The sequence below is a fragment of the Fukomys damarensis genome, unplaced genomic scaffold (assembly GCF_012274545.1).
Source record: "Fukomys damarensis isolate Sample0158 unplaced genomic scaffold, DMR_v1.0_HiC HiC_scaffold_37, whole genome shotgun sequence".
In the NCBI taxonomy this organism is placed as follows: Eukaryota; Metazoa; Chordata; class Mammalia; order Rodentia; family Bathyergidae; genus Fukomys; species Fukomys damarensis.
Window position 1 is genome coordinate 11,933,152 of NW_022900949.1, and position 10,661 is coordinate 11,943,812.

Here is a 10,661-nt window from a genome sequence, read left to right on the forward strand (position 1 = left end):
CCTTGGTAGAGAGCCCCATCGGCAACCTTCCAGCGACTCCTTGCCTGTTGCAGCAGCTGCTGCCTCAGGCTTCAGCCTCCAGTCTGTGGGAAGGAAGAGCTCCTCCCCTGTCCCCTTCGTTGCAGCAACTACAGCCTGCAGACTTTCTGCCCCCTTCTGCTCCCAGCCCTCCTGGTCCCAGCCTGCCCTCTGCTGGGACCACACTTCAGAGGCCTGGAAGCAAGGCCTGTTTTAGGGTCTACAGCTGGGTTGGGTGAGGCGGCAGCACCATTTTCTGGGACCCTGACAACCTCAGCCGCTTATTTCCCTCCTGTGGCAGGATCCAGTTTGTGTGTTCTCTCTGCAAATACCGGACCTTCTATGAGGATGAGATGGCCAGTCACCTTGACAGCAAGTTCCACAAAGAACACTTTAAATATGTAGGCACCAAGCTCCCAAAGCAGACTGCTGACTTCCTGCAGGTGAGCCTCAGAGTGGCACAGTTGCTCTGGGTTGAGGTCCTCGGGGACACAGTGCAACCCATATGAGCCTCCATGTCTTGGACAGGAGTACGTCACCAACAAGACAAAGAAGACAGAGGAACTCCGGAAAACCGTGGAGGATCTTGATGGTCTGATCCAGCAGATCTACAGAGACCAAGATCTGACCCAAGGTGAGGGCTTCCGTCCCAGCTCCCCTGAGATAGGGCCTCAGCCTGCCCTCCACTCCTCATGGCACATTCTCCTAGCATCAGGGCACATTCAGGCCCTGGTCTGGTTTTTTTCCTAAACCTCTGGGTATGTTGTAGGCCCCTGGGACCATAGTGACTTCTTCTTCCCCCATCTACAGAAATTGCCATGGAGCATTTTGTGAAGAAGGTGGAGGCGGCCCACTGTGCAGCCTGTGACCTCTTCATTCCTATGCAGTTTGGGATTATCCAGAAGCACCTCAAGACTATGGATCACAACCGGAATCGCAGGGTGAGTGGCTACAAGGACACAGGGGGAGTTGTCACCTCTGCCTGCCCAGGAGAAACTGCAGGAGCAGGAGGGGCAGTGTTATGAGTCTTCCCAGCCCAGCGCAGTCAGGATAGCCACAGAGAGAGCCCTGGGAGATGGGGACTTTGTCTGGGAGAAAGTGACATTGAGCTGGACCTCCAGCAACATGTGCCACAGGATAGGGGGACGTCCATGTGTGTAGGGGCCAATGGCCAGATGAGTTTCAGAAAACAGAAGTAGACTAAAGCTGGGCATGATGGCGCACACCTGTAATCCCAGAACTCAGGAGACTGAGGCAGGAAGATCACCTTGGCTATCTAGTGAGTTTAAGGCCAGCCTGAATTACAGAGTGAGACCCTGTCTCAAAAAACCAAAAATAGGGCCAGGTGTGGTGGTGCATGCCTGTAATCCCAGTACTGGGAGGCTGAGATAGGAGGATCGCTACCAGCCCCTGAACTACATTGTGAGATCCTGTCTCCAAAAAAAAAGAAAAGAAAAATCAGAGGCAGGCAATGCAGGTGTTGGTGGAAGAGTGGTTGGGCTGTAGATGTTGATTGGTGAGGGCTGTACTGAGGGCTCCAGGCTTATTCCTATAAATAAGCAGCAAAGTTATCAGTTGAGCAGGATTAGAGTTGCCATTGACCTAGAGCCTTTGCCACCTGCTGTGGAAAGAGGTGGGGGCCGCTGATGACTGCTGCAGTCTCAGGATAAGTAGTGCCTTGAACTTGAGAACGGAGAGGGGGCAACTGTGTAAGTAAGGGAGTAGGTGGTGAGTGACCAGGAACTGGGGTAACTTTTCAGACTCGGAACCAAGTGGAGAGTGGAGATGCTAATATCATGGGCAGGAGTAGTCTGGGGTGCAGGGAAAGAGGCATGCAAGAAAATGAGTGTGTTCTGTATTGTTTTCTATCATGTTCTTGGTATCCAGCACTGAGGCCAGAGTGGCTGTGTTTTGGTTAAACAAGTGCCATGTTGGGTTGGAAGCAGCTCTTAGACATGGGCAAGGTAGAGGGCTGGGACCCGGTCTGGACTAAAGAGAGGAAAAGGCCTGTGGGATGATATGCATCCAAGCGGGATGAATAGCGTCTCTCAAGCTTCTCTCATGCCATCACAGCTGAGCTTTCTCAGTGCAGTGATATCAGAGTGTGTGTGTGTGTGTGTGTGTGTGTGTGTGTGTGTGTGTGTGTGTGTGGCTTAAATGGGCAGAGGCAGGACTGGCAGATGCCACTGAATGGTCTGGAAAGGTTAGGAGAGCATCCACTGGATTTCCTATAGGGAACGAAGCTATAGGGATCCTGCCAAGAACAGATTCTTGGCTTGGCAGCTGATAGAGATAAGGAGAGAATGATTGTGGAGAGTGGAAAATAATAACATCAATAGAATTTGTGTAATGTCCAGGTGAAAGGAGTAATAGCTAGTAAAATGCGAACTGAAAATGGATCATGAAAGAAGTAAAGAAAGAGCAGGAGAGAGAAAACAAAGCTGTAACAACTTCTACCATAGCTGGGTTTGGAAGATGATGAAAGATACTTTAAAGACACGAGAAATAATTTGTTTAGAGATAGGTTTTGTTTGTTTGTTTTGTTTTTTTGTTTTTTGGTACCAGGGATCAAACAGGACCTTGCACTTGTGAGGCAGGCAGCGGAACCACTGAGATAAATCCCCAGCCCTAGAGAGTTTTAATGCAATTTAAATACTACATTTTAAAGATTCTGGACTATAGAAATGAATGGAAAGCTTGCAGTTCCTAACAGGTAATTCATTATTACCTCTTTCCCTTAGCTGGACATAGTACCCAATACCCACAACTTAGAGGAGCAGAGGTTTCATTCAGCTTATTTCATACATGGTCAATAGGCTCCTAGGCCAACACCTCATGGTGGAAGGGTGTAGCAGAGCACACCCTTTGGGAAGCAGGCCAGAAACCTTGCCAGAGAGGATGGGCCAGGGACCTCATATAGTACCAATGCTACACCTAATGACCTAGCCAGACACATCTAGAAGTGTACTGTACTAATTTGCTAGGCATTTCCTAACCCAGTGAAGTTGACATATCAGAATTAGTCACACCCGTGTAAGATGTACAGTTTAATAGTTATTAGTTTGTCCATGGAATTTTTGCAGCCATCATCCACTGTCAATCATGGAATGTTTTCAACGCCTCAAAAAGAAGGCCTTACCCCCCAATCTCCCATCCTCACCCAGCTTTAGGTCGTTACCAGTCTACTGTTTATTTGTTTATTCTAGACATTTCATGTAGGTGGAATCACGTAATCCATGGTCTTCTGTGAATGATATCTTTCAGTGAACATGCTGTTTTCCAGGTCCATCTGCATTGCAGTATGTGTCAGACTTCATTCCTTTGTATGACCTAATAATATTCCATTTTAGGTAAATGTCGCCTTTTGTTTACCCATTCATCTGATTAGGTGTTTGGGTTATTTTGACTATTGTGAGTAATCCTCTTAAGAACATGGGTGTGCAAGTTCTTTGATTTCTCTTGGTTATGTACCTAGGAATGAACTGTTAGGATTAAATAGTAACTGATTTCCTTGAGGAGCTACCAGACTGTTTCCCAAAGTGGCTGCACTATTTTACATTCTCATCAGCATCGTGTGTGTGTGTTCTGATTTCTCTACTCCTCACCAACACTTAGTACTACCTGACATTTTCTTTATCTAGCCATCATGGTGGGTGGGAAGTGGTATATTTTCATTAGTGTTGCCTCAATGACTAGTGACTATTTTCATAGGCCTGTTGGCTATTTGTATATCACTAGAGAAAAAAGTTTTGGCAACAGTGCTGGGGATAGGACCAAGGACCAAGGACCTTGCTCATCATAGGGAAGATGCTCCACTACTGAGCTAATACCTGGCCCAGAGTTTTTCCTAAATTCTAGACATGAGTCTTTCTTTGAATGATACACAACTGTATTGTCTACTTTGGATTTTTCTTCACTTTCTTGATGTATCCTTTGGTATAGAAAAGTTTAATTTTCATAAAGTGATTCAGGGTTTTTTTTTGGTTTGGTTTTTCACATGGGTGGATGGATGGATGGATTTATTTTGCACTGGGGCTTGAAGCTAGGGCCTTTCCGTTGAGTTACATTTCCAGGCATTTTTCATTTTGACACAGGTTCTCTAAATTGCTGAAGCTGGGCTTGAACTTGGAGTCCTCTTGCCTCAGCTTCCCAGATTGCTAAGATCACAGGGATGCACCACCATTTCCAGTTTGTTTGTTTGTTTGTTTTTCTCTTATGGCTTGGGCTTTGGCTGTGAAAGAATTCATAAACAAATCCCTGTTTTTTCTTAAGAGTTTATGGTTTTAAATTTTATAATTAGGTCTTGATCTATTTAGGTCTGGTTTTTAGTTTTTTGTTTTTAATATGGTATTAGGTATGGGTCTAATTTTTCTATCAAGTTGATATCCAGTACTATTTGAAAGAGACTACTCAACATAGAGTTTGGTTTTGATTCTTAGCAGCCTGGCTGTCTATGCCTTTTGACTGAATTGTGTAATCCATTCATATTTAATTAGTTTTGGATGTGTCAGTGTTCTGTTTTCCCTTTACTGCTTTCTTTTACATTGAGTACTTTTTAGTAACACTTTAATTTCTTTGATAATTTTTTTCATTACATTTTCTGGTATTATTTCCTTTGGTGGTTTCTTTAGGTTCTACCTGTGTGTTTGTGTGTGTGTGTGTGTGTGTGTGGTGTGCATGTATGCATTACTGAAGATTGAACCTAGGGAGTGCTCAGCTACATCCCTAGCCCTTTTTATTTATTTGAGATAGAGTCCCACTAAGTTACCCATGTTGCCTAGAACTTGGAATCCTCCTGTCTCAGCTTTCCAAGAGGATGGGATTATAGATATGCACACTTCCCCACCCTTCCCCTCCTCATTTATTTATTTTTGGGTGTTGGGGATTGAACTCCGGGATTGTGTGTGCTATTGGGAGGTGCTCTACCTCTGAGCTACTTCCCCAGCCATTAGTTTTTGGTTTCTGATAAGAAATCCACTTTTAACCTTACTAGGTTTCTCTTGTAAGTGATTTGTTTTTTTCCTTGCTGCTTTTTGAAATCAGGTCCTTGCGCTTGCAAGGCAGGCCACCGAACCGCTGAGCTAAATCCCCGGCCCTCTTGAACTTTTTGCATTTTTAACTATGATATATATCTTTGTGGAATTCCTGTTTATTCTATATGGAATTGAGCTTCTTTGATGTATAATTTTTCATTCGTTTTGGGATACTTTCCGCCATTATTTTCATTTTTTTAACACTACTGGGAATTGAATTAATGTTTCTCACACTGAGCTGTAAACGTAGCCTTTTCTTTTTTTCTTTTTTTTTTTTTTTTTTTTTTTTTTTTTTGTTTGTTTTACTTGGGGTACTGGGTCTATATTTTTTTGAGACAGGATCTCACTATATCACTAAGTTGCCAGGCTGGGGTGGAACTTGTAATCCTCTTGCCTTAGCCTCCCAGATTGCTGGTATGACAGGCATGTCTTACCATGTCAGGCCAGCCATTTTTTCTTTAGGTACTTTTTTCCTCTTTCTGTCTTTTCTGCTCCCATTATACATGTGTTGAGTTACTTAATGTTATTCCACTGTTCTAAGACCATTCATTTTTCTTCACTCTTTTCTCTGTGCTCTTCACATTGTGTAATGACCTATTTAGCTGCAGGTTCACAAATTCTTCAGTTCAGATCTGCTGTTAAGCCTTTCTTGTGGTTTTTGTTTCAGTTATTGTATCTGTCAGCTCCAAGATTTCCTTTTTATTTTTATTATTTCTCTTTGTTGATAATGTCTTTTTTGGGCTGGGAATTTGGCTCAGTGGTTCTGCCACCTTCCTGGTAAAGCACAAAGGCCCGAATTCAATCCCCAGTACTATTTAAAAAAAAAGGTTTTTTTTTTTTGGGTACCAGATCAAATTCAGGATCTAGTGCTTGCCAGACCTGATAATGTCTATTTAAAGAATAGGTGTCATCATACCTTTTACTACTTCAAACACTTAATTCTTTAAGCATATTTTTAATTGCTACTTTGAAGTCTTTGTTACATCTTCCCCGCCCAGTGCTGGGAATCTGACACATAGTCCTCAGTTCGCTTTACCACTGAGCTGTCTGTCCAGCTGAAGTCTTTGCTGTGTTCTATGCTGTTTTTTCTGTGGAGGGTTCAGTCTCCTTTGCATGTCTCCTGATTTTTTGTTGGAAACTTAAGAGAACATGTTGTCACAGCTCTGGGCACTGGTCCCACTTTCCCACACACAGCGTAGTGTCACTGTGTTTGCTTCTGCATTGTTTAGAGAATGCCAGCTGCTTCTGCAAGGTTTCTTAGCCAGGTCTGTTTCTGTGTGGTCTCTGAGGTCTTTCTTTCTCCACTGTGTGAAGCTCTGGTGTTGTGCCTGGGAGGAGGAAGCCAGGGGCTGGGCGGTTGAGCTGAGGTGGCTGGGAGCAGGGGTGTGTTTAGCAGGGTTCTCTCTGACTGTCTTTTTCTGGCTGATGGCTCAATTTTCAATAATGCCTTAGGGCATAAATTGCTCCCTAATGTAATCCAATAAATTCAGGCTCCTTTGCAGAAATAGTTGTTGAGATTATTTGACATTTATTCTGAACCCAGAAAGGATCTTCTTTGGTGGGCGGAGTACCAGGATCAAACTTGGTGCCTTGCACTTGTGAGGCAGTTGTTGGAACCACTGAGCTAAATCCCAGCCCAAGAAAGGATCTTTTTAGCTATTAAGTTGAACTGTGGTTTAGCTTATATCACCACCAGATCTTCACTCTCCTTTCAGTTCTTCTACTCTGTACTCTCTCCATTGTTGTTTTGCTTTATGGTACGGGCGATGGAACCCAGGGTCTTCTCAATGAGCTACATCTCCAGTCCTTTTTATTTTGATAGGATCTTGCTAAATGCTCAGGTTGGCTATCCTTCTGCCTCCGCCTCCCAAGTGCTGAGATTACAGGTGTATGCCACTGTGCCTAGCTGTTTTGAAAGCATCCTTGTTGGTTCCTTTGGGAAGAGACAGAGTTCACTGTTTTTTTTGGTACCAGGGATCGAACTTGAGTCTTTGCACTTGCCAGGCAGGTGGCAGACACTGAGCCAAAACCCCGGCCCCGCAGTTCACTGTTTTAAGGCTAAACTTTCCTCTGTGCAGAATCTCTCAGCCATGGCTCTAGAGATGAGGACAAAGGAATGTTTCTCACAGTGATTTGCAACATTGGGAAGAAGATGGGGGATGAGCCGCCCACACCCTCCTGGTCCTGAGGTGTCTTTTCTTGGCATGGGACCTCTACCTTATGAAGGAGCTAGTGTTCTGGGCCCCAGTGTTCTCAGCAAGCTTTGCCCTAGGTAAAGCCTCCACTCTGTGCATGGGGGCTAAGAAGAAAGGAGGGATCTTCCCCTTCTGGCTTGCCAGACTGAACCTCAGCAACAGGTAGCAGGGGGCAGGATGAGAATGTTGACATCCTCTGCTTCTTGAAAGGGAGGGACTACCACCCCACTAGGATGGTGCTGGTAGAGATGGGGTACTGCCGTCTGGCTGCACTGGAGTGGAGTTTGGATCACACTGAGCTGGGATGGCAGGGAAGCAGCTGGTCCTGTTTCCAACACACTGTCACTTTTTTTTTTTGTACCAGAGATTGAACTTGGGTCCTTGTGTTTGCAAGGCAGGTGGCAGAACTGCTAAATCCCCTGCCCTCCTTTGTTGTTGAGGATTAAAAGTTTTTTTAGTAGTACATGTCTGTAGTACATGCCATTTACAGACATCTTGGAAAGCTGGTACGTGTATATAATACAGCTTGTTTCTTTTTGCTGTTCTGGGGTTTTGGGGGGTTGTAGTTTTTAATAGTTTTTATCAGTTTCACTAGAGAGTTGGGTCTACAGAGCTCTTCAGACTGCCATGCCAGGAATTTGTCTTCTCCAGTTAATTCTTAGGAAGCCTTTTTAACCGCGATTCCAAAAACAAGATAAAGATAATACCAAGATTAAAATATAGATTTGTTTATTATTTCTTTATTTAAATTTTTTGGGGTTTTTTGAGACAGGGTGTCTCACTAGGTAGTTGAGACTGACCTGGAACTCACTATGTAGCCCAGGCTGGTCTCAAACTCACAGTGATCCTCCTGCCTCAGCCTCCTGAGTGCTGAGATTACAGGCGGGCGCCACCATACCTGGCTAGATTCGTTTATTATTAACTATATAGAAACAGTAAGGCAGTGGGCCAGAGATTTAGCTCAGTGGTGTCACCACCTGCCTTGCAAGTACAAAGTCCTGAGTTCAATCCCCAGTATTGCAAAGAAAAAAAAAAAAAAAAAAAAAAAAAAAAAAAGAAATAGTAAGGCAGAAATTATCAATCTAGCAGTAATGCTAATGCAGATTTGTGTAGTACATTAGGTTTGTCCCTGGAATTCAAGGATGGTTTAATGAAACAAAAAATCTAATAATATCTTTGTTATAAAATGGAAAACTGAACAAATAAGATTAAATTCTGAAAGAAGCCAAGTGATTCCAGCAAAGTATTTTTTGAATTAATACAATGTGGTAAGGGGATAGAATTAAAGATAATATACAAAAGGTTGTATTTATCTCCACACTAGTAATAACCAGCTAGCAACATAAATGAGCGGAAAATTATCATATTAATCATATGTATGAAGTATCTAGGAATACAGATTAAGAAGAAAGCTATGGGGACTGGGGATTTAACTCAGTGATTTCTGCTACCTGCCTCGCAAGCACAAGGTCCCAAGTTTGATCCCCAGTACCAAAAAAAGAAGAAAAAGAAGAAAGCTATGGGAAGAACTACAAGGTAGGGAAAGAAGTGCCCAGCTATATTCCCAGCTACTGGGGATGCTGAGGCAGGGGGATTGAACGTTGGAGCCCAGCCTGGGCAACTTAAAAGGACCCCATCTTCAAAAAAAAAATAGACTGAGGGTAATTCTAAGGGATCACTGGGTTAAATCTCTAGTACTGCTATGAATCAGTGAAAGACAAGGACTACAAATACTCCATGAATATGAAATAAGATCCCAATGAATGAAGGAACATATTGTGTTCTTAGGTAAAAGTAATTTTTTTTTTTTCCCCCTTTGGTACCACGGATCGAACTCAGGTCCTTGTACTTGCAAGGCAGGTGGCTGAACCACTGAGCTAAATCCCCAACCCCAGGTAAAAGTAATTTTTAATAGCAAAACAAAACAAAATCCCATTCTCCCCAAATTGATGTATACCGTGCAAATCAAAATCTTGTCAACAAGGGAGAGTGAAAGAAATTGAAGTTTTACATTTTTTGCTTTGTGTGCACGCGCGCACGCGCGCGCACACACACACACACACACACACACACACATATAAAGCAATATCTATGTGTATAAATTTTATTCTGGTGCTGGGAATTGAACCCAATTTCTGTGCATGCTAAGGGTGTACTACACTGCTGAGCTACATATCCCCAACCCCTTCTTGTACATTTTTTTTCTTTTTTAAAAAATTTTATCCCACTCCCCCAAACCTTCTCCCCTATGTACAGAAGCTTTGTTTCCATTTTTTCCTTCTATTTTCACTTTTTCCTTGTCCTTTCCTTCCTTTCTCTCTCTCTCCTCCCTTGTTCCCTTTTGAATACTTTCTTCCCATTTCCCAACATCTATTACATATTTCAGTCCTTATTTCCACTTTCAGTTTCTCACACAAGAGAATATATTTCAACGTGTGTCTGATTTATTTCACTTAAGAGTATGGTGTCAAGGTCTATCCATTTAGCTGTACATGTCTGAAGCTCATCCTTCATTATGGCAGAGTAGTACTCTGTTGTATAAAAAACATACATCTTTATCCACTCAGCAGTTGATGGGCATTTGGGCTGTTTCCAAGATTTAGCTATTACAGACTGCTGCTATACACATGGGTGCTCTGTGGCATGATGCTTTTAATGTTAGGGCAGTTGATTCCTTTTCTTTTTGTGGAACCGGGATTGAATCCAGGATCTTCATACTGAGCCACATACTTAGCCCTTTTTTGAGACATTATCTCCCTAAATTGCTCAGGCTGGTCTCCTACTTGCTTTCAAGCCTCCTGCCTCAGCCTCGAGTGCTGGGATTACAGGCATGTGCCTCCAAGCCTGGTTTAATAGTTTTCATGTATCTCTTTTAGTCGCACAGTAAGTATGAAAGGATGGAGCATTTGGGCAAAGATCAGACCAGGTCGTATTTCCATGCTTATGGAGTGGCCTTACTGCCTGTTTCAGTCTGGCTGGATGTGACGGCAGAGCTGAGGGCGAGCTGGTGGGGGTGGGCTGGGCTGGGCTGGGCTGGCCCAGCTTCTGGAGCAGCTTCTGCAGCCCTGCCTGCCCTGCCCGCAGCTCATGATGGAGCAGTCCAAGAAGTCCTCGCTCATGGTGGCCCGCAGTATCCTCAACAACAAGCTCATCAGCAAGAAGCTGGAGCGCTATCTTAAGGTGAGGGAAGGAACAGACCCCGCCCCGGTCCTGCCCGGTCGCCTCGAATCCTCCGGTCCAACACTACCACCTCCCCATTCCTTGCAGGGCGAGAACCCTTTCACCGACAGCCCGGAGGAGGAGAAAGAGCAGGAAGAGGTGGAGGGAGGTGCTTTAGACGAAGCGGCCGGCGCCGCTGAGGGGGCGGAAGGCGCACGGGCACCGCCCCCTGTTCCTCCAGAGCCGGCGCCCGAGA

At 44.2% G+C, this 10,661-nt stretch overlaps 1 protein-coding gene across 1 annotated transcript in view; it reads left to right on the forward strand.

Annotated features, from left to right (window-relative positions):
* The window catches only part of Akap8l (A-kinase anchoring protein 8 like), a gene marked incomplete at its 3' end in the record, with an annotated part of 33,743 nt that extends 23,083 nt beyond the window's left edge, over window positions 1–10,660 (forward strand). The window contains exons 11-15 of the mRNA XM_010640220.3: window positions 320–461; window positions 547–652; window positions 829–959; window positions 10,331–10,426; window positions 10,514–10,660. Of these exons, the coding sequence (XP_010638522.1) occupies window positions 320–461; window positions 547–652; window positions 829–959; window positions 10,331–10,426; window positions 10,514–10,660 (622 nt within the window). The remainder of the gene's footprint in view (window positions 1–319; window positions 462–546; window positions 653–828; window positions 960–10,330; window positions 10,427–10,513) is intronic.
* Window position 10,661: the final 1 nt, after the last annotated feature.